This window comes from Triticum urartu, chromosome 1A (genome assembly GCF_056163025.1).
Source record: "Triticum urartu cultivar PI428250 chromosome 1A, HENAU_Tu73, whole genome shotgun sequence".
Taxonomy (NCBI): domain Eukaryota; kingdom Viridiplantae; phylum Streptophyta; class Magnoliopsida; order Poales; family Poaceae; genus Triticum; species Triticum urartu.
In genome coordinates, this window is record NC_141873.1 from 361,130,351 (window position 1) to 361,153,527 (window position 23,177).

Consider the following 23,177-nt stretch of genomic DNA (forward strand, 5'->3'; position numbering starts at 1 on the left):
GGCCGAGCCATATTGTTATGCATACTAAAAAAACTCAAAAAAGCTTTCCATGGCAGCCTCCTTCGCCTAGAATGAACTCCAATGTCTCCAAAAAAAAAATACCTAGAATGAACTCCAGCTCTACAACCCTATCTTTTTTTTTTGCGCATACTCTGCAACCCTACCAAGCTTAACTCAGCGGTGTCATTCCATCGGCCACACGCAGCAAGCTAGCCACGCATCCGTCAAACGATCATCGAACCACCCGGCCGGAAAAGAGGAAATATATGGGGGACAATCATTAGCTGCTACTAGTTCAGATTCTTCTGTACAGCTTATAGCTAGAGCTAGCTAAGCTACTAGAGGTCGATCAATCGGGTGAATGAGTGTGCGCACGAACCCGATCGTCCATGGACGGACGGACGGGCTAGGGCGAGGCGACGGGTTGATGGGGCCTGCGCAGCTCCATCCAATTCCCAAGTGGTAAAAGGCGGGCGGCTGGCCGGCCTATGCCATGCCATCCAATCTTTTCTGTCCCTCGAAGCGTCTCGTCGAATCCATTTCGCCACAGGCATACGCATCGTCGTCAACCAATCATGCATGGCGCAACTTCCAGCCCCGTCGCCGATCAGGTCCGCCTCACATCATCCCGCCTCGCTTCTGCTTCTCGTGGTGCGTGTAGCTGTCGGTCTGAATGTGATGTGACCCTGTTAATCTCCCAGTAACACGACCAGATCAGCTATGTTACTACTACGATCGATGTAGTGGAAGTGGACCGTGATGGACATACTATGTTGGAACTGATAGATAATGTAGGATAGTATAGGATCGATGCGGTTGACGACTTGATGGTTGACTAACCAGGTAGTATATGTCTAGTGAATTTGATTAGCTTGTTCACCAATCGGGCGTTGACATGACTGCTTGCAAACCAATCGAATCATCACGTACTTTGCTGGATGAAATCATCAACAAATTAATTGTATACTACTAGAACTACTGCAGCAAATTAGGTGGTCGGTTTTGAGATGTAGCTTTCGGTCATGGATAATTAGGGGCGAATCAGTGATATCAGGCATCGCCCTCTTTTCTCGGGCCAAGAAAGTATTTGTAACAGTCCATGCACTCACCGGCTTGATCGATGGTTCAGCCGCCATTTCTTGTTGTCTGCTTAATTTCATTCTAGCTAGCTTGTCGTTTATACATTGGAAATAAGAATCTTGTTGTGCTCCTTCCATGTTATTTCTTTCATGGTGGCTCTCCACCTCTAGCCTAGCTAGTGTAGACATCCTAGAGCAAAGTTTATTTTGCTCCTCAAACTTTACTACTCCCTAAAACCACGGCAATTATTTTGGAAAGGGAGTAGTTACTAACTTACTGTATCCCTTTCAAAATGTAAGTCAGATATTTATAAACTTCTATTTTTGCGGTGAGACATTTATAAACTTGACCGTATATGAAAAATTTACTCGTATCCAAGATATCGTATTGAAATTATTAGATTTTTCATCAATTATATAAGTATTTCTACATGAAATATGTTTGGTTACATATTTATGGTTAAAGCACCATCATTAAGACCATGTATATGCCCTAGAAGATTTATATACTCCCTCAGATCCAAATTAATTAACGTTGGTTTAATACAAAGTTAGCAAAAGTTTATACTAAACCAGCATCAATTAATATGGACAGGAGGAAGTATTACATTTAAGATCAACAAAATATAGTATTGTAGTTCAAAATAGATGTCAATGTTTTTTAATCTTCATGTTTGCCCTTTGTCTGGATTAGGCCATATATATGATTAGGATTGACAAAAAAACCTTAAGTCTGCACCGATCCTAGATAGGTAAAATTGCATGTACATTGTTGTCTGGGGAACTCGTTAAGATTTAAAGGTTAATTTTTTACAAGAAATATGAAACAAATGATGGGACATCATGCCAATGATATAAGATGATCCAGTGGAGCGACTGCAAAAATAAGCTTTTATGTGCGCTGGGCAAAGAAAAGGTTATTTTTCGTCCGAGGGCACATTAAGCCATACTTTTTTAATCCCTTTATTAGATCATCTTACATTATAGTGTATGTTTTCTCATAATTTTTGGAAAATTCCACACCGGCGAAACCTCAAACGGGTTCCGTGGTAACTGCTGATAGAAAATCCTCCTCGTAATAAATTAATCCCAATTGTCACTAGCTTGACATTTTGTGTTAATTTCAGTTGGAGGACATGCATTTTTTTAAGATAGCTTAGTCCTTCCGTCCAAGTTAGTAATGCTTAATAAGTTTCTTTTGGATTACTTTGACCATCATTGATAATATTATATGTGGCGTGTGTGTGATATAAAAGTTATATCACTAGAAACTTCTTTCTAATACAAATTTGATGGTATACTTATTGTGGCATACATATATATTATATATTATTGGTATAACACTGATGGTCAAAATAGATCTTGAAATACATGATATTTTTTTGGAAAAGGAGGTTAAACCCCCAGCCTCTGCATCAATCGATGCATGCAGTCATCTTTATTAATTATTCCACAAAGGTCTGACAAAAACTTACATCAATCCACCTGAAACCATCACTCACACTTACAAACTCGATAATGTGGAGTGCTCTCACTTCCCATATCTAAAACCGGTGTGGTCGCCAATCCATCCAAATAATGTATCGGGACCAACAGCCGGTGCAGCAGACCTAGAGCGCACACCACATGCACACGCTTTAGAAGCCGCCATCATCACCGGACCACTGACCCATATTCAGGAGAGAGATCCGCATCATCCTTGTCAGTCCGGACAACCATCGATGCCACCATGGCGCCCAACAGCGCCACCGCCCTGCGCTCGTCTGTCCAGACGCAAAGACTCTGGAAGACTGTCATGCGTAGCACCTAGCAACCAGGCATGACTCAGCGTAGCATCTGTCGGTCAGGCATGACTTGACAGCTCCACCAAAGCTCCGTGCAAGATGAAGCCGCTCCACCTCCTGCCTCTGTCATCCAGCGCTGCTTCACAAACGATGCTCCCAAGAGAGAAACGGCACCGCAGTACCATCATCGTTCGATCTGGAAGACCAGATCCTAGGGTTCCCCCTGAAGCAGTGCCCACCACCAGCAACCGTCAAGGACCCACACGGTGCCCACTACCACTCAGCCCTCAAGGCGGCGCCTTCAGGAAGGTCACGACGTCAAGGACGCTGCCACCGCCGCTCACCGGAGTTAGGTTTTCACCCGAGAGGCGGGTAGGGGAGAAGTAGAGGAGCAGATATAGACCGACGTCTCTAAGAAGAAAAGCGGCGCCCTTGAGCATTGTCGTCGGTGCGGCCGGCCGGGGCCGACCAAGGGGTTTCTACCAATCTGGATCTTCTCCACCAGCTTCATCGGCGGCCACCGGCCAGGGTCCCGACAAGCCACGCCGGCACCTCCATGTCAGCCCTTATAAACCCTGTCGGAGAGAATACCACATATGCCATGTGGCAGCCGAAGGGCATGCATATGTGGCAGTAAATTCAGAAAGCTGCTGCCCAAGATAGATCCATGCATCTCATTTCTACCCCGGTCTTGCCGGCCAGTTTAACAAGCTGCCAGTGCTCGCCGAAACCCATGAAATGATTAAAGAAGTGGCTGGAATCGGCGGGATACAAAAAGGCAAAAGAAAAAGATAAAAGCTAGAGGTATTGAGATCGAGGGCCGGCGAGAGGTCCTTTTTGACAGAAAATGAAAAGGAGATGGATGGATCGATCGCTGAAACGATAGTAGCCATCGATGGATGGATGACCGTCGATAGGGGGAGTTGCCGATTTGGACAGTGCAAGACAAGACCGCCGGAATGGCTGGCTCTATCAGTGAGCAGGCATATGCAGTAGCCCGTTCGTTCAAATATTGTGATCAACTGATTAGATGTAGTTCATGCGTGCTCCCCGGCGAACTAGTTACCGTGAATTTTATTGGATCTGTATAATAAGTTGTCTCCTTTCTCGCCTGTATAATGGTAGCACCACCACCACCTTCGTCTTGCTTTGCCGCCGCTTTTCCTTCCCAGTGTTAAAAGTCAGCCCCGGGTTTCCAGTTTCCACTCATTTGTATCACTTACATGTGTAGCTAGCTGGGTATCCTCATGCACATATATACAACAAGCGCTCGCTCGGCTGACTCCGATATGCATGCATGGTAGGCCACGGCGCTGCGCTTGCGGGCTGATCGATCGATCATAAGCTGCACCAGTGAATCAACACCGGCGTCGGCGGCCGCGGCCGTCGGGTCGATCATGTGTGACCTGTTTTGGCTGTCGCCGGGCGAGCAAGGAGATCTCTCCGATGTCGTCAGGGCAAGCCTGCACCCGCCTCATCAGCTGCCAACCCCGGCTGCCGACGAGGAGGAGGAGGACGAGTACAGCTCGCTGCTGCTGGAAGGAGGAGGCGGTGGAGGCGGCCTGGTCGTCGGCCATGGCGATGAGCAGCTGGGAATGGTGGCCATGATGATGGGCGGCAATAATAGTAGCCGGCCTCCTTCGTCTGATCATCACGTGATCTCGCTGCATTCACCGCCGGCGACGACATATACGCGGCCGCATCCAGAGCCGCTGGCCGGGATGCTTCGTCGGCCGGGTTTCGAGAGGGAAGGCGACATGGTGGTCGGGCCGCCGCCGGAGATAGGCGACCGCCTGCAGCACATGTCGATCGCCCATCACCCTCGTGTGCCTACCGCAATGAAGCCAAGGTTAACATATCCTCATCTATCTAATCTACTCCTAGCTTTCACACGAACCGATGGCACTACTACGTGTTAAAACATGCCATAATCGATGCTGCGTGCGTGCAGGAAGAGCCAGTCGAAGAAGGTGGTGTGCATCCCGGCGCCGACGGCGGCGCCGGGAGCGAGCGGGCGGCATAGCACGAGCGGCGAGGTGGTGCCGTCGGACCTGTGGGCGTGGAGGAAGTACGGGCAGAAGCCCATCAAGGGGTCGCCGTACCCGAGGGGCTACTACCGCTGCAGCAGCTCCAAGGGGTGCCCGGCGAGGAAGCAGGTGGAGCGCAGCCGCACCGACCCCAACATGCTCGTCATCACCTACACCTCCGACCACAACCACCCGTGGCCGACCCAGCGCAACGCCCTCGCCGGATCAACCCGCCCGTCATCCTCCGCCGCCGCCGCCGCCGCCAAGATCGCCGCCTCCTCTTCCTCTTCATTGGCGGCCGCGGCAGCTCGTAACAGTAGCAACACCAACGTCGACGTCGACTGTGCTGGTGCTCACCATCAGCTGAAGCAAGAGAGCGACCTGGACCTGTTCGCGGACATGGACGCCCTCAGCGTCTTCTCCTCCATCGACAAGATCCAGGAAGATGACAGCAAGCAGCAGCTGTTTGATCCTTTCAGCTCCGGCTTCTGCGACTACATCTAATCCAGAATTCATCGTCTGCCTCTACCGCTGAAGCCACGAAATCGAGCAAGCAATCGACGCCTACACAGTCCTGATGACGAGACTTTTTACTTGTGTCAGTAGTAGCTTCTATGGGGGGGCCTTTTTATGTTTACTTGAAGGAAAGAGCATGTCACTATAGTTAGCAACAAGAGAACATGCAAGGCCAGATTCGAATGTACTTGTCGATGACAACTTGGTTAATTATACTGAACCCAGCTTAAGGTATATAGCTTACCAATTCATGCTGTTTTCACTCGCTTCTTGAAGCAAAATAAGTGTCATCTTGTACTAAATCAGCGACACTTATTTTGGGACGGATGGATGGAGTAGTAGTTTACTAACACGGCAACTGTTTCTGAATCTCTTGATCTATCACTTCAAGTTCCACCAATCTCCTTTTTCATCATGATGATTGATGGCGAAATCCGGCCACGCCACACTGTTAAAAAAGGTTAAAAAGAAAGATAAAAAGGAAAGGAGGAACATGCTGAAAGGAAAACCTGAGGCCCGAATGTGCAGATAAAAGCTCAGACGACAACAAGAATCTCATTACCACAATGCAAGCCCTGTTGCCCATAGTCTCTGATGAGACTGGACAATGCAATCCATTATATTCTAGTTTCATGCATAATTTTCTAGACCAATTGCAGCCCAAAAAGATAACTTTCTATATGGCCAATAAACGATGCTCTTTATCCTTGGGTACGCATTCATACTCAGATTCAACCTGCTCCCATAGCGCATCATGGCAGAGTTGCCCAGTTACCAGCAAATACAACATTCACCATGCAGCCGAAAGCTTACCTTGACAGCACCAGTAAGATCTCCGAATCACAACCACAATACAAACAAAGCGGTGAACTATGTGATTCGAGAAAACACAGCACACAAGACAGGACAATGTCCTCTGAATTTCTACAATTGAACTCCAGGTCAAAACATTGGCATGTGAAGCTCACTGAATCTGAAGCTAGGACAAGGGACATAGAGTTTCCTTACTGGCAGCAGGTTGTCTATCATCACTATGGTGAGTCTTCTCCGTGTGCATAACAAAACACAGGGGAGCCTTTATCAACTGATTGTTTAGAAAACAAGTGGATGGTAGTACAATAAAATAATCATCGGCATCGGTGAAGAGATGGGAGCACAAAAATCTGATGGCAATGCATCAAAGGACAAATGTAACAAGATAAGTTGGCAATCAGTATTCATTGATCAGATTCATGTGCCAATCACCATCCTCCATCCATCAATTTCCTAGCCGCAGAAGTTGAGCTTCTTTATAACTTTGGCATAAGCTAAATGCACTAAAGCAGGCTTCCGAAGTCTTCTCTTTGCTTCCTTGGACTGCAAATTCAGAAGTACATCACAAGCAAATTCAAAGAAGAAATCCAATTGGAATCATACATACAACGACATAACGTCCATGTATCGAGTTAAGTCCGTTTAATGTTTAACACCATAAACTATCAGCTTCAGGCTGTTTAACCCCCCCCCCCCCCCCCCCCCAAGCCAAAGCCTAATAAAACCGGGTAATTGTACCTCTAACCATGATTTATCGGCCAGTTTAGGTAATTAGACACTGGCTTAGCTCATCATCATTGAAAACCATAATCGATGTGATACGGATGCCACCGCTGGCACTCGCACAGCCCTACGTCCGCAGGAGGGAGGTGATCTCATGCTTCACCGAGTACAGCCTCGTCGATGGACCCCTATCAGTTGTCACGAGGGAGACTCTCCAAGACCTCCGCATTGACCTTGACAAGGCACTCTGTGGCTGCGCGTCAAGGACATTGCCGGACGGCTTAAAGCTAGACTAACTCGTCTTTTGCGGCAGCCTATGTTGGCACAGCCCCGATAGCACCGGGTACTTCCAGCAACAAAAACAAATCAGAGCTGACGAGATGTGTACATACGCAGCTGGCACACAGTGGCTGACTGATTTGTTCAGGACATCTAATGGTCGCCAATGGCCGAAGCTAGCTAGCAAAACGATCAAGCTGATCGATTATAGTTGCCAGCCGAAAACACACAAAACGCATGACACTCGAGGACTGGTGATTGCAACCTAGTGTCCGACACAGGGATGCATGGCACACCGTCGCATGGAAGTCTAGCCAGTGCCTCCTCGAGTTAATGCGGGAGTACTTCAGGCTAAGGCGGCCCTGGTCAGCATCGGCCAAGTCAGATGCAGCCCAAACAAACTGGTCACACAGTGCGTCAACTGACTTCATTGACCAGATCAAACGATGTCTAATCTGCCAAACCGGTGCCTAATCCACTAAACCAGCTGATAAATCATGGTTGGGAGGGTAATTACCCAGTTTAATACTTTAATTAGGTCAAGGGGCTAGATGTACCAAAAAATAGATTAGGGCTCCGTTGCTAGAAAAGAAATTCATAGGACTTTTGGAGGATTATAACCCTTGGGAATTTTTCCTAAGTTGGTCGTTTGATTTGTAGGAATAGATCCTATAGGAATTTTTCCTAAGAAATCATTTGTACTACGTTCCACAGGAAATCTAGCATCCACTCCAACCTCTTTTTACAATTCTTTGTTTTTCCTGTATTTTTCTCGTTCCTGCATTTTGAATTCATGTTAATCAAAGAGGCCCTTAGGAGGGAAATGGTCCAAAGCTGATACTTTAGGGTGTTAAACAGACTTATCTCACATTTTATTGACATTCTTTTTTCCTTTGAAAAAGGTTTGCTGAATTTTACGATTGACTATGTCGAAATAGTATAAGATAAAGTGTAGCTTTTAAGTAACTTTACTGGAAAGATCAACAGATGCTGTAGTTGCTAAGTTATACAGGAATGAAGAACTACTGCTATTTACTAAGATGATCAACTAGATAATTTGCCCTTGACCTCGGTGACAACTACACTTGGTATAGATAGATCCGGAGCAATCATTGAAAGGCGAGCAGAGTATCCATCGTATGCTTCCATTCTGTGATTTGAGAGACATGATGCATCTATACAGCAGTAGTAATTCGAAAGTGTGGGAAGGATCGCCGTACGCGCCACAGCAGGCTAGCATTTGCTACTACTCCGTATTTACTAAGATGGTCCCTTGGTGGCAACTATACTTTGGTATAGATAGATCAGGAGCAACTGTGGAAAGAAAAGCAGCTGTTATCCGTCATATGCTTGTGATTTGAGAGACATGATGCACAAAAGTTTTTTTAAAATAGTTGTGTGTTTTGCCACCGCCTTGTGCTTTTGTGACCAAAGTACACGCTTAAGCACAATTATGCACACATTAAGCGCAATTATGTGCTAGGCATTTTGCTATCACCTAGAGCCTAGGCGTGCCTTTTTTAACTATATTGATGCATCTATATGACAGTACTAATTCGAATGTGTGGGAAGGATTGCGGCGCCACAGCAGGCTAGCATTTGTAAGATTGAAAGGCATAGTTTGGTACCGTCATCAATTAGAAATACATGGACCTAGAGCAATTTAAGCAAAACGTGAGTACGTTGTGGAAAAGGGGCTGCAACTAGCAGACGAAGAGCATCGCACCTTTTGGTGTGCGTTGTGGCGCTTGCCGGCCCTCCACCTGCGGATCTGGCCGTCCTTCATCGTTCTGAAGCGGAACTTCATGGAGCTGACACGCACACCACCGTGAGATTCAGAAATGCAGGCAATACACTGGCGGTGAAGGGAGGGTGAGTTGGGAACCTACGAGGGGGCCTTCATCTTGTATTTCTTGACTTTGGAGATGGTGGGCGTGGTCGGCGCGCGGGACCTGCCCTTGATGGCGTAGTGGCGCACCTGCATCGCCATCACCGGAGGCCGGACGATCGCAGCGGCTGCCGCGGAGTGGAACAGCGAGCCCATGATGGGCAGAGGCGCGTGGGTGTGGGAGTGGTCGCGGCGGAAGGGGAGGGAGGACACGGGCGGGCGGGCATGGACGACGGTGGGGGAGGAGAGGAAACGGCGGGCGAGGCCGCCGGCGGAGGAGCAGCACCACCGCCGCATCGTGCCGTGTTGTTGCGTGGCGGGCCTCAGCAAGCAGCTAGGGTTTCAGTTTGCTTCTCTCCCTCATCTGTCATGGAGCGTGCTGAGAAGATAGCCCAGCCCAAGCTGGCGCCTACTACTCCAGCCCAGCCCATTTCACACCACTCGTGTTTTACTTAACAACACAATCGTTGAAACTTCCTATTCGCCGCTCGTTGCGTCGAATTGTTGACGCAACGCATATGCCACACACAGGGAGCGAGGGATCTGGGCCGGCCCCCTTAAAGCGTGACCACGAGTCAACCGGTTTTGGGAACCTTCTAGATTCAACTCAAAAAAAAGGGAACCTTCTAGATGGTTCCCAGAACCTGGTTTTTCTGTTTTTCTTTCTTCTACTGGGTTTTTCGTTTTTTATTTTCTGTTTCTTTTTCTGTTCTTTTTTCTTTTTCTTTCTTTTCAGTTCTTTATTCTTTCTTTTTCGTTTATTTTTTCATGTTTTCTTTTCAAAGTGTACTTTTCTTTTAAATTTTTTTCGAAAATTTCAAATATCAATCAGAATTTCAAAAAAATTATTGTTGTAAAATTTTGTTCAGAATTTTAAAATGATGTTCATAGTTTCAGCATTTTTGTTTACAATTTAAAAATGTTCCTTTTAAAAAATCAAAAAAAATTCGAAAATTTCAAATTTTATTCACATTTCAAAAATTGTTCCCAATTTTCTAAAAATGTTCTGATTTCGAAATTTGTTTGTGTTTAAAAAAAAATGGAAATTCCAATTTTTTCCATGTTTTCAAAATTGTGCAATATAAAAAGTTGTTTGTAATTTCAATATTTGTTTGTATTTTCAAGAAAGTTCAGAATTTCAATCTTTTTTTCGTGTTTCTAAAATTTGTCCGGTGTATCTGTCGGATTTCGGGTTCCGTCAGACCCTTGAGGTTCGAACACTGGGGTGCGCGCGGAGATCTCTCCCCTACCGATCTACGTCCAATCTCCTCGCGTGATTTAAGCTGGAAACAACGAACAACACAAGGGACACGAGGTTTATACTGGTTCGAGCCACCGTTGTGGTGTAATACCCTACTTCAGTGTGTGGTGTGGTGGATTGCCTCAAGGGCTGACGATGAACCGTACAAGGGAAGAACAGCCTCGCGAGAGGTGTTCTTGAGCTGGTGCGATGAACTGCTTGGGTGAGTTCAGTCGCCTCTCTCTCTCTCTCTGCTAGGGCTCTATCAGATCTCTAGATGTCCTCCCTTCTCCTTTTCTCCCTTTTCCCCCTCCTTCTACTCTGTGGTGGCTAGCTCTGTTTATAGAAGCCCTGGGCCTCTCCCCAAATAATGAGCGGGAAGGGCGCCAACAATTGGCCATTTTAAAAGGGAACATCTAGTACAAGTTATCCTGACCAAAGGTGGTCTTCGGCTACCAAAAGCACTGGTGATGATGCCGTCTTGGGCTCCACGGTGACCTCCGTCCTGCCGCTCTGCTGGTCTTGGTCTCGTTGCACCAGAATGGTAACCTTTGCCCGATGCCCTGGTCTGTGATTGCCCCCTTTGCACCAAAGGGGAAACAAGGACACTGCACAGGCCGGCGCCCGCCTGGTCTCGATCGTCATGGCTTGCGTCACGGGCTCCTCGCGAGGTACCCTTGCCTTGATCTCTCCGCCTCCTCGCGAGCCTGCCTGATGAGGCTGCCTCTGAGGAAGCTTTCTGTCGTCCGCCCCGCGAGGCTTGGCCCCTCGCGATGGTCTTGAGCTTGAGCTGATGAAGATGGGCCGCGCTAGGCCCCCACTTGAGCCACGCCGCAGGCCGCATGCAGGCAAGTCTGGGGACCCCCGTTCCCAGAACGCCGACAGTAGCCCCCGGGCCCAAGGCGCATCCGGGCTTGGCCTAGCAGGGGAGCGAAGGGGCGAGCGCGAAGCGCTGCGGGCCCCAAAAGCCTGCGGCCTTGGGCGCCGCGTGGCGATTGATTGGACGTGGGCGTATGCGCTTCCCCATGACGCCTCGGCGACCACACGACTTGACAAGTCCCTGCATGCAGAGAAACCGGTCATGATTACCTGCGATCATGGTGCTCGGTGGTTGGCCTCCTCTGGCTATAAGTACGGGGCTGCGCGAGCCCCTTCAGTCCATCCCTTCCTGCTGCTCCTTTCCTTCTTCTTACTTGTTCTTGCTCCTCCTTACGCCAATGGCACCAATCCGCCGGTTTTCTGCAGAATAGAAGGGAAAGGCCCCCCGAGAGGGTCCTGACCCACTTCCGCCGAAGAAGCGGCTGGTCCTCTGCCACCGAGATGAGGGTGCTCAGCAGGAGGCATCGAGGCCCTGGTACGAGCGGCCGCCGCCTGGGTTTCCGCTACCCTTGTACGCCCGCGTCGTGGGTCCTGGGGGAGAAGGCGTCGAGCGACATCGACGGTGCCGCCGTCGACGCCGGCGAGGCACGATGGTGCGCGTCGTTCCTCCTGGAGTCCACGCCGAGCGCTCCTCTCGCGAGCTCGTGCTCCACGCCGCCATGCCTCCAAACTCTTGGATTCGCCTTCCTCCTTCCCTCGCCTTCGAGATGCCGTCGAGCGGGGCTCTGGAGCTCTGGCTGCAGCACACTGACTGCAGTACCCTTGCGACCGCGGAGGTCGCGGTCGTCGCTCCGGGCAAGGTCTTCATGACCCGGGGCTGGGGCGAAATCGCCCGGGTCTGCCGGACGGTAGGTGCCCTCGTAATTCATCTTGAATACGACGGCGCCTCCCTGATGTTCTTCAAGGTCTTCGATGCTGAAGAACGCCGGCTGGAGTGCTGCCCCAGGGAGAGCGGCAGGGGCAACGAACTGGCGAGGACTTGGCCCGCCCATCGGTCCTCCAACAGCTCTTCAGGCAGCAGCGGAGGAGCCGGGGAATGCAGCGGCTCCCCCGAGCTCCTCGCGACTCCGGAGACGAGCGACGACAGCTACGAGCCCCCGAGCTCGCGCCGTGCTCGGAGCGGGGCAGCTGCGTCCAGCCGCCGACGCCACTGATCTGGATGGGGTTGGCGCCAACGTTGGGCAGCCCACTGTTGACGATGGCGTCCCTTGCGGAGGTGCGGGTGATTAGCGTTCCTTAGGATTAGTACTTTTTTCCCTGCGAGGAATCGAAGCAACACCCCGTGGGGGTATGTAAGGCGTCTGCCATGTCTTTTGCGAACATTATGTCTTAATATGAATCAATGCGAGGTGCTTGTCCTGTCTCGGCTCGGCTCCCCCTTTCTATCCTCACGAGGACGTGGCGCTCTACGCTGATAGGTCCCAGTCCCCAGGCAGGCTTCAGCCGTCGCTGATATGCTAGGTCATGATGTCGTGGTCAAGGCCAGGAGGTGAGCGGCCCGAGGTCCGGTAAGAGCCCCCGAGTCGCGATGCTCAGGAGGTCCCCTTTTAGCGCTCAAGCAGCCCTCGCTGGGTGAGAAAGGAAGGCAACATCGCCGTGACAGAGCCGCACTGGGCGAGGGTTTTGCGCTGCGTTGGTCCAACTCCTGTAAGGGTGTAACTTATCTCTTGAGTCTGGTGTAGTTCCTCGACAAAGCGCCCGGCCCGAGTGGTGGCAGCTGAGGCGCTGCTGGGTTAGGTCCTCGCGAGCTTCTTCCCACTCCCCGCACTTTCCTTAATGCTCTACGTCCTCAGGTCCCGGCCGTCGAGCGAGCTCAGCCGCCGCTGGTATGAAAGGTCGCGATGCCGTGGGTCAAGGCCAGGGGGTGAGGGCTGGAGAGCCAGTAGGAGCCCATGAGTCGCGATGCTCAGGCGTCCCCCTTTTAACGTGCAAGTGATCCGTGCCGGAGAGAGGGAGAGGCAGCTCACGACATCCCCAGCGTTGCTCCTAGAGTAGGTCCTGTACACCAATCATGAAGAGAAACAAGACCTGTTGTTACGGTTGCCAGCCAACCTTTGGTCGCTCCGGGGAAGTGATTGGGGCACTGAGGGCCTGGTGAGGTGGTGCCTTGCGGGGCTGCCGCGGGCAGAGCTCGACCACTCAGATTTATCGATGTTGTAGGGACGGACCCGTGCGCAAATGCCATGCCAGAGCGAGCGGCTCCATAGGTAGGCGTCAATCGAGCAGGCGATTAGGTCGGGTACATTAAGCACGCAGGAGGAAAATCATTTTAAGTAGACGCGGAAAAAGCAAAGACCGTTGGGCCAGGCCCGAGCAGCTCAGGGTTGATGCAGCCCGAGGGGCGCCCCCAACAAGGTAAGTAAAGAGTATAAGCAAAACGGATACATGCCGCAGGGACGAACCCACGCGACCTGGGAATGATGCGACCCTGTGGGCGCTCCCAGCTAAAAATGGAACTTAGAAAGATGTCACCTGGTGCCGTTGAAGATGAAGTGATGTTGAAGAAGTGGGCGATGCGCGATGATGACGTCGACCCTCACCAGCCCCCAGGCCCAGGAGCCTCGAGAGGCTCCGGAGGCGCAGGTGGGCCTTCGAGGGCCATCTCCATCTCCGCCAGGACCGCACAATGCCTGCCCTCCTGAGCCTCCAGAATGCTCCTCAGCAGGCGCTGATGAGTGGCGACCGCGTTTGGCAGGCCAAAAGACATGCGAACGTAACTGTGAGGTGGACCCTCGCAACGCCCCACACGTGAAGTCCAGAGGACACTCCTGAGACGCGGCTCGGTTGAGCCCTGGCACGTCAACGCAGACGCGCAGCCCACCATCCTCGCCTGGATGTGGGGCTACGGTGGGCAAGCGGCGGCTGCCGCGCATGACTCTCGACTCCTGTAGCTCCTGGGTGTTTTTTGTGATGAACTCCTGAGGGTTTGGTCTTCCTTGCCTTGTACCTTCCTGAGGGAAATGTGCCTGGAAGCACCCCTCCAAGTGGTGCCCGAGAGCCTCCCTCGCGACCTTGGCAAAGTCGGTGGCTCTCCAAGAAAGAGCCCCCGAGCCCTGCCTGAGGAGGGCGCCGGGCGCGCCTTCCTATGCGAGAGAGGGTGGCGCTCCCTAATTGGGCGCAGATCCTGACGCAACACCTCCGGAGGCGCCTACCTCCTTATGGCTTGGGCCAGGCGAAACCTTCTTCTTCTTAAGGGTCACCTCGGGAAGTCTTCCGTTCCTGTGGTCCGGGTCTTCGATTGCTGCGGCTTGGAATGCGCGCTCAAGTGAACACACTGCGTCCCTTTCTTCATAGGGTACGGTGATGACTCCACCGCTTCCTGGCATCTTGAGGACATTGTATCCATGATGAGTCACTGCCATGAACTTGGCCAGGGCTGGGTACCCGAGGATGGCGTTGTATGGCAGACAGATGTGGGCGACGTCGAAGTCGATGAGCTCGGTGCGGTAGTTGTTGCGCTGCCTGAAGGTGACTGGAAGATGAACCTGCCCTATTGGAACAGTGGAACCATTAGTGACTCCTGAGAAGGGCTTGGTCGGCTGAAGCTGATCGTACGACACTTGGAGATTCTCGAACGTCTCAACGGACAGGACGTTGAGTCCTGCTCCACCGTCAACGAGGGTCCTGGTGACCTGCACGTTGCTGATGACCACGGAGCAAAGCATCGGGAGGACTCTGGCCGTTGCCACGCACTTGAGATGATCCGCTGAGCTGAACATGATAGCGCACGCAGACCACCTGAGAGGGCGCATGGCCTCAAGCTTGGGAAGGACTGCATTCACCTCGCGAGCAAACTGCTTGAAGATGCGCTGTGAGGCTGGGGCCTGCACGCCACCCAAGATGCAAGCGATTGCGTGCGGCTCCTGGAAGCACCTAGCTCCCTCGTCTTGATGTTGGTCTTCGTTCCTCCTTGGCGGTGGCGGCAGAGGAGGAAGGCCTGCGTTGCCGTGCGGGCAATCCTCATGAGGCTGATCTCTCCAGCCTCCCTCGCGAGGCTGGTCCTGCCAGCGATCCTCGTGAGGTCGGTCACGCCACCCTTGGCGAGGGCCACGGTCTTCCCATCGTCCGCCACCTCTTCCTCCTCCTCGGCCATAGCCCCTGTCGTTGCGCTCGGGGCGTCGGCCGACACGTCCATCTCTCACGGCTCTGAACTCTTGACATTCGTTGGTGTTGTGGGTGTGGAGGTCGTGGTACACGCAGTACGGGCTGCCCTTGGATGACTCAGGCTGATCCCTGCCTCGCTTGGTGTCTGGCTCCGCTGCAAGCACGGCAGCCCCCTTGCGCTTCACGTCCTTGGCATTGGGCTTCTTCTCTTCTGGGTCGGCAGTGTCGACGTTCTGGGAACGGGGGTCCCCAGACTTGCCTGCCTGCGGCCTGCGACGTGGCTCAAAGGGGGGCCCAGCACGGCCCATCTTCATCAACACAGACCCAAGACCCTCGCGAGGGGTCAAGCCTCGCGGGGTGGACGACACGAAGCTTCCTCAGGCACAGCCTCATCAGGCTGGCTCGCGAGGAGGCGGAGAGATCAAGGCGGGGTACCTCACGAGGTGCCCGTGACGCAAGCCATGACGACCAAAGGCGCCAGGCGGGTGCCAGCCCGCGCAGCGTCCTCCTTTCCTCTTTGGTGCAAAGGGGGAAAGCGCAGCCGCAGAGTACCGAGGCATCAGGCAAAGGTTGCCATTTCGGTGCAACAAGACCAAGACCAGGAGGACTACAAGACGGAGGTCATCGTGGAGCCCAAGACGGCGTCACCACCAGAGCTTTGTGTAGGCGAAGACTACTTTTGTCAGGATAGCTAGTACTAGCTGTCCCCCTTCAAATTAGCCCGTCATTGTTGGCTCCCTTCCCGCTCGATATTTGGGAAGAGGACCAGGGCCTCTATAAATAGGACTAGCCACCCCCAGGGGAGAGGGGGATCGAGAATCAGGGAGAGGGAGAATCAAGAGTTAGAGAATCAGAGAGAGAGAGAGAGAAGGGAGACTGAACTCCTCCCAGCAGTTCATCGCCCCGGCCAAGAGCAGACCCTCGCGAGGCTGTTCTTCCTTGTATTGTTCATCACCATCAGCCCACGAGGCAATCCACCACACCACACACTGGAGTAGGGTATTACACCACAACGGTGGCCCGAACCAGTATAAACCCTGTGTCATTCGTGTTGTTCTTTCCATAGCTTAGATCTTAGTGAGGCGGAGGGGTGCATGTAGGTAGGAGGAGAAATCTCCGCGCGTGCCCCAGTGTTCGAACCTCAAGGGTCTGCCGGAACCCGAAATCCGACATTTGGCGCGCCAGATAGGGGTGCGCCGGAATTCGTCTTCCACCGCCCCGTTCTCCTTCGACCATCACGCCCATGTCTGACGCTCGTCGGGCCCGCGCCGAGCGCCGGGCCGCTCTCGCTTCCCGCGTCGCCCAGATGGCTCCTGTCGGCGGGCGTCCTCGCCGTTCCCCGTCACCTGCTGTCAACGCCGCCACCGGCCCGGCGGGGGATGAGCAGCAAGCATCGTCTCAGCATCCGTCCGTGCGGCAAGACGGTCGCACCGCTACTCCCTCGCTCACCCCAGCTGGTTCCTCGTCTCGCGTGCTCCGCGCACCCATGGAGGCTCGAGCTGCGCTCATCGCGGCAAACGAGCTCCTGCGCTACCGTCCCATCAACAATGTCTACGAAGAATGGCTCGACCGCATCGCCGAGCTCGTCCGCGCCGCAGGGGGCTCTCCTGCGCCGTCCGCTCCGCCGCACCGCACCCCGCCCCGCGCGGGCGACGAAGCTCCGGCGGCGCCCCGGCCGCCTCCTCCACAAGAAGGCGTCATGGCTCCAAGGCGCGTGGCCCCTGGGCGAAACCCGCTCCGTCAGGTGCCAGCGTGGCAAGAGCAGAGCTACCAAGAAGTCCCTCGCCCGCAAGAGGCTGCCCGGGCGCTCCCTGCTCCAGCATGTCGCGACCATGCTCCTGCTCCCTCACGTCAAGACCCAGCTGCAGCGCGTGGGGACATGCAAGACCAAGCTCTCCGTCACCCAAGGCCTCTCGTGGCCACAGCAGGCTGCCGTGCCTTCACCACCGAGCTGCGCAGCGTCGCGTGGCCCGGCAAGTTCAAGCCGGACCTGCCTCCTCGTTACGACGGCACGGCTGACCCTGCGTAGTTCCTCCAGCTCTACGAGCTGGGCATCAAAGCTGCCAACAGAGACGAGAAGGTTATGGCGAACTGGTTTCCCATGGCGCTCAAGGACGGGGCCCGCACCTGGCTCCTGAACCTGGCTCCAGGCACGATCTCCTCCTGGGACGAGATGCGCACCCGCTTCATCGCCAACTTCCAAGGTACTCGCGACCGGCCACCCGCCGTGAGCGACATGCGCCGCGTCAAGCAACAACCCGGGGAGACCCTGCAGAAGTACATCTAGCGCTTCAACAACGCACGCCTCAAGATTCCCAAGGTGACTGAGGAGGCCATCATCTCAGCCTTCTCCGACGGCGTGCGCGATGTCAAGATGAAGGAGGAGCTGGCGATGCATGAAGACATGTGCACTTCCTTGGAGCTGTTCAACTTGGCAACCAAATGCGCCAGGGCTGAGGAAGGGCGTCTCTCCCTCCTCGAGCTGCCTACCGCAGACCCAGAAGAGAAGAAGCCCAAGGCCAAGGACGTGAAGCGGAAGGGGGCTGCCGTGCTCGCGGCAGAACCAGACACCAAGCGGGGAAGAGATCAGCCCGAACCTTCCAAGGGCAGCCGGTACTATGTGTACCACGACCTCCACACCCACAACACCAACGAATGTCAAGAGCTCCGAGCCGTGCGAGAAGGAAGGATCGGCCGTCGCCCCGACCGCGGTGACCGGGGCTACGATCAAGGAGGAGGAAGGAACACAGGACGCTGGGAAGACCATGGCCTGCGCCAAGGGTGGCGCGATCAACCTCGCGAGGATTGCTGGCAAGACCCGCCTCGCGAGGGAGACTGGAGGGATCAGCCTCGCGAGGATTGCCCGCATGGTAACGCAGGCCTCCCTCCGCTGCCGCCGCAGCCAAGGAGAAACAAGGACCGCCACCAAGACGAGGGGGCTGGGGGCTTCCAGGAGCCGCGCGCGATCGCATGAATCCTGGGCGGGGCTCAGGCCCCAGCCTCTCAACGCATCTTCAAGCAGTTCGCCCGCGGAGTGAATGCAGTCCTCCCCAGGCTTGAAGCCACGCGCCCTCTCAGGTGGTCGGCGTGCGCCATCACGTTCAGCTCAGCAGATCAGCTCAAGTGTGCGGCTACAGCCGGAGTCCTCCCGATGCTTTGTTCCCCAATCATCAGCAACGTGGTGGTCACCAGGACCCTCATTGATGGCGGGGCAGGGCTCAACGTCCTGTCCGTGGAAACATTCAACAATCTCCAAGTGCCCTACAGCCAGCTTCAGCCAACCAAGCCCTTCTCCGGAATCACCGACGGCTCCACGGTCCCGATTGGGCAGGTCCACCTCCCTGTCACCTTCGGGGCACGCGACAACTACCGCACCGAGCTCATCAACTTCGACGTCGCTCACATTCGCCATACAACGCCATCCTTGGGTACCCAGCGCTGGCCAAGTTCATGGCCGTAACTCACCACGGCTACAACGTCCTCAAGATGCCAGGAAGTGGCGGAGTCATCACGGTGCCCTGTGAAGAGAAGGACGCGGTGTGTTCCCTAGAACGAGCCTTTTAGGCCACGTCACTGGAAGACCCGGATCGCGGAAGTAGGAGGCTTCCCGAGACCGCCCCCAAGAAGAAGAAGACGTTGTCCGGCCCGACCCCTCAGGAGGCAGGCCCCTCTGGGCCCGCGCCTGCCCAGGGGGAACCTCCTTCCGTTGCATAGGAAAGCGCGCCCAACGCCCTCCTCAGGCAGGGCTCGGGGGCTCTCCCCTGGAGGGCCACCGACCTGGCTAGGGTCACGAGGGAGGCGCTTGGGCACCACATGGAGGCATGCTTCGAAGCATGTTTCCCTCAAGAAGGAGTAAGGCAAGGAGAGCCAGTCCCTCAGGAGTTCGTCAGCAAGGCCATTCGGGAGCTACAGGAGCCAAGGGTCATGAAAGGCGGCCGCCGTCTACCAGCAGTGGCTCCCCATCCAGGCAAGGATGGTGGGCTGCGCGTCTGCATCGACATACTAGGGCTCAACCGAGTCGCCTCTCTGGAGCGCCTCTGGCCCTCGCGAGTGGGGCGCTGCGGAGGTCCACCCCGTAGCTATGTTCGCATGCCTTACGGCTTGCCGAACGCGGCTGTCACGTACCAGTGCCTCATGAGGGGCATCATGGAGGCACAAGAGGCCAGGCGTTCCGCAGCCCTGCCGGAGATGGAGATGGTCTGCAGGGAGCCACCAGCGCCTCCCGAGGCCCCTGGGCCTAGGGGCTCGTGAGGATCGGCTTCCGCAGCCCACCAAGTCTGCTAAACCAATACCCCTTCGTCCTCAACATCATCAGGTGACATCTTTCAAGTTTCACTTCCAGCTGGGAGCGCCCCCCAGGGCTGCATTATTCCCAGGCCGCGTGGGTCCGTCCCTGCGGCATGTATCCCTTCTATTTCATGTTGTTAGCTTACCTTGTTGGGGGCGCCCCTCGGGCTGCATGATCCCCGAGTCGCTCAGGCCAGACCCAGCGGCATGTATCTCATTTGCAGTTATCTCTGGTTATGCGTCATACCCACCATGCTTGATTATTTGATGCCGATCCACGACACCTCTTCTTCTCCATGCCGACCGCTTGCACGTTAAAGGGGGGGGTACCTAAGCATCGCGACTCAGGGCTCTTACTAGCTCTCCAGCCCTCACCCTCTGGCCTTGTCCATGGCATCGCGACCTGGCATACCAGCGACGGCTGAGACCAGCTCGAGGGCCGGGACCCGAGGATGTAGAGTGCCGGCATCTAACCAAATTTGCAGGGACACATCACAAGATAAGGCCCAGTGCCAGGCGCAACCCACCTAGAGGTAGGGTCCCGTGAGTCCCGCGCTGGCCCACGGGTGCCCAGATACACCTCGCCAGGCCCTACCATGCCAGCCACGTGTCAGGGTGGGGCTGTACACGCCCCGGGGGCTCCTCCCGGAGGGGAGCCCCCTCCCACGTACCAGTGGAAGCACCATGCTCCGCGTTGGCTGATGACACTGCCGAGGAGCAGCTATGCCCGTACACATACGGAAGCGCTATGCTCCGCGCTGGTGATAAACAACTGAGGGTGGCCCCCGGGCCGCATCAACCTCAGGGAGCCCAGAGCTCAGTGTCTAGCCTCATCGTAACACCTCCCCTCGGGAGTGCCGCGTGAGGGGGCTAGGCACGGGGGCTACGCCTGGGTCACGCCCAAACGTACGCCGCCCAGCCAGGCCCCACCCTGGGCCTGGTTTGTCGCGCGTCTCTCCTCGAGCGGAGCCAAGGTACAAAGGCCGTTTGAGCGTCAAGGGGGACTCCTGAGCATCGCGACTCAGGAGCCTAACTGGTCACGTAGCCCCTCACTCATTAGTTCCGAAAGGCTAACGCTGGGTGAGGTATGCGCGCGGCCGGGCTCTGCAGACGTAGAACGGTAGATCTACCCACATCACACCTCCCTACTTGCTGTTCGTGCGCCAAGGGGGACTCCTGAGCATCGTGACTCAGGAGCCTAACTTGTCACGTAGCCCCTCACTCCTTGGCCCCGTCCTGGTTTCCGGTCGGGACTAACGCTGGGTGAGGTATGCACGGTGCTGGGCTCTGCCGGCGTAGAACATAAGCAAGTAGGAAGGAAAAGCGCAAATTTCAAGGAAGTCAAAAGCAAATATTACAGTCCACACTGTTATCTCAATGCCAAACGCAAGTTTAAACGCCTCCCCGAGGCATGATACATGTGCATGAATCAAAGGCAGGACAGGAGCCACAACGGAGTCACTTGTCGGCGGTGGAGCAGCGCGGAGTGGGTGCGCCTCATGGAGTAGTGGGGTCGGCAGCGCCTTGCTTCGGCTTGGTGCTGAAGGCCCGAAACTTCCCCAGCAGAGCCTCCGCGCGACCCTTCACGGCCTCGGCAGTGGCAGCGGCACGCTCGCCGCTTACTGGCTCCAGTAGGCCATCGAGGTCGACGTCGGGATCGCGAAGGTAGATGTGGGTGAGCACCCGCGTCAGTGCTGCAGAAGACAAGACACGCGCCTCGGCCTCGGCCGTGGGGCCAAGGCCAAGGGCGACATCTTCAAGAGCGCGAACCAGGAAAGGAAGCAGCTTGGCGGGGCCGTCCTCGGCGCCAGCCAGCGGGCTCTCCAGGCCACTGTCGTAAAGCGTCCTCAGCGAGGAGCGAGCCTTCGCCTCCATCTCCATGAAGGCCACGTGGTCCTAGGCAAGTACCAGGGCCTTGTCGTCCAGCTCGGCCTTCGTCGCCCCCAACTCCTGCTCCAGCGCGCCTAGGCGGTCACGGCGCTTCCTGAGCTTGACCTCCCTCTCCTTGACGGCCGCCTCGCGAGCCTTCACACCTTCTTCCTGCTCTTGGCGAAGGCGGACCTCTTTCGCGAGCTGGTCCCGCAGGCCCTGCAGCTCGTCCTCCAGCGCCTTGCAGCGACCATGGACGTCGACCATCTCCCCCAGGGCTGCGTCACGAGCAGCCTTTGCCTCAAGGACGGCCTGCTTCTCCTCATCGCAAGCCATCGAGGCCTGGACCAGCGCCGCCCGAATCGAAGTGTCGGAGCGAACCCATCCGGAAGCTAGCTCCAAGAGCCCGGCCACCAAGCGAGGGTCGGCGCCAAGAAGATCCTGCCGCAGTCGGTCCAGCTCAGCGACAGCACGATCCAGAACGGCAGAAGGAGTCAGAGAGACAGCAGCCGGTGGAGTAGGAGGAGAAGGCGGCTGCATGGCCACATCATCCTGAGGCGGGGTCTGCTGCGCCCCAACGGCTGTAGTGGCGGCGGTAGGCAAGGACACCTCGGGAGCCACTTGGGCCGTGGGGGCCGAGCTCGCCCCAGCCGGCTCAGCCAGGCCTCGCGAGGACGACCGGGCAGGAGAAGTCCGTGCGTCGCGGTCACCCTCCTTCACGGGCAGAGGCGCTGCCATGGATGGAACCTCAGGAGCTCCCTTCGACTTCTTTGCTGCGGGCGCCCGCCTATCCAAGAGATGCGGACGTCAAGCCTCAGAAGCAGAATAAGAAATAAAGACAAGAATCAAACGCTTACGGGTCATCGCCAGTGAGCTCGAGCGGCCTCCGGCCAAATTTGAAGCCTGAAAGCCGGCTGGAAGAGTCAACCTCGGGAAGCTTGGAAGCGGAAGGTGCGGTCTGCCTCGGGGTCGGGGCAGACCCGCGGGAGATCAGCCCGGTCCTGTCCTTCTTCGAGATCGGGGGCAAGCTCCCGCCGTCCTGCTCATCGTCATCCTCGTCGTCATCGCTTGGAGAGAGGCGGAGAACGCGGGACCTGAGCCGGGGGAGGGGAGCCCTCGACTCTCCGTCAGTCGCCTCGGAGTCAGGCCCTCTTTCCCGCTCCCCTCCTTCCTCCACTTCACTGGAGTCGTCGGAGGGCACGCCCACCGATTCCTCAGGAGTTTCCATGGGCACGGGCCCATCCCCGTTGAAGACGGGCATGGACTCCACTACCTGCTCCCAGTCGTTGCGAAGGAACAAGGGCGTAGGAGCACCCTCCAACCTTGCCACATCGCCCCCGACCAGAGATTGGAGGACCGTAGCCAGATCTCCGTCGGCCAAGGCCGCGGGGCTCGGACGGGGCCTCCACATCGGGAGTACAGCCGAAGCGGAGCCAGCTGGTGCTCCAGGAATTCCCTCAGCAGCGACGCGTCGGTCAGCTTCGCCGCCGTCATGTTGACCGGCCTCAGATCCGCATCCATCTTCTCCAACACCAGCTTCACGCGGGGGTCCACGAGCTCCGCTCGACCCCAATCGCTGGAGCTCGTGGGCTGCTCCGTGGGCAAGATCAGCCAAGGGTGAATGCGCCCAGCATCCGCCAAGACCCACTTGCTCCTGAAGCCCTCAATCCTTCTCCTGGGGTTCGAGAT

The 23,177-nt window shown here is 55.2% G+C and overlaps 2 protein-coding genes across 2 annotated transcripts; one reads left to right on the forward strand and one right to left on the reverse strand.

Moving 5' to 3' along the window:
• Positions 1 to 2,731: 2,731 nt before the first annotated feature.
• LOC125511786 (uncharacterized) lies at positions 2,732 to 6,139 on the forward strand. Its single transcript, XM_048677139.2, has 2 exons — positions 2,732 to 4,712; positions 4,815 to 6,139. Exons 1-2 carry the CDS (start codon positions 4,261 to 4,263, stop codon positions 5,392 to 5,394), a joined length of 1,032 nt encoding a protein of 343 aa, XP_048533096.2. The 5' UTR covers positions 2,732 to 4,260; the 3' UTR covers positions 5,395 to 6,139.
• A 142-nt stretch (positions 6,140 to 6,281) lies between these two features.
• On the reverse strand, positions 6,282 to 9,481 carry LOC125511802 (Ribosomal protein L35). The gene is made up of 3 exons (XM_048677140.2): positions 9,111 to 9,481; positions 8,948 to 9,032; positions 6,282 to 6,762 (listed from the first exon to the last, which is right to left on the reverse strand). The coding sequence occupies exons 1-3, from the start codon at positions 9,404 to 9,406 to the stop codon at positions 6,673 to 6,675; spliced, it is 471 nt and encodes a 156-aa protein (XP_048533097.1). The 5' UTR covers positions 9,407 to 9,481; the 3' UTR covers positions 6,282 to 6,672.
• Between the last annotated feature and the right edge of the window lie 13,696 nt (positions 9,482 to 23,177).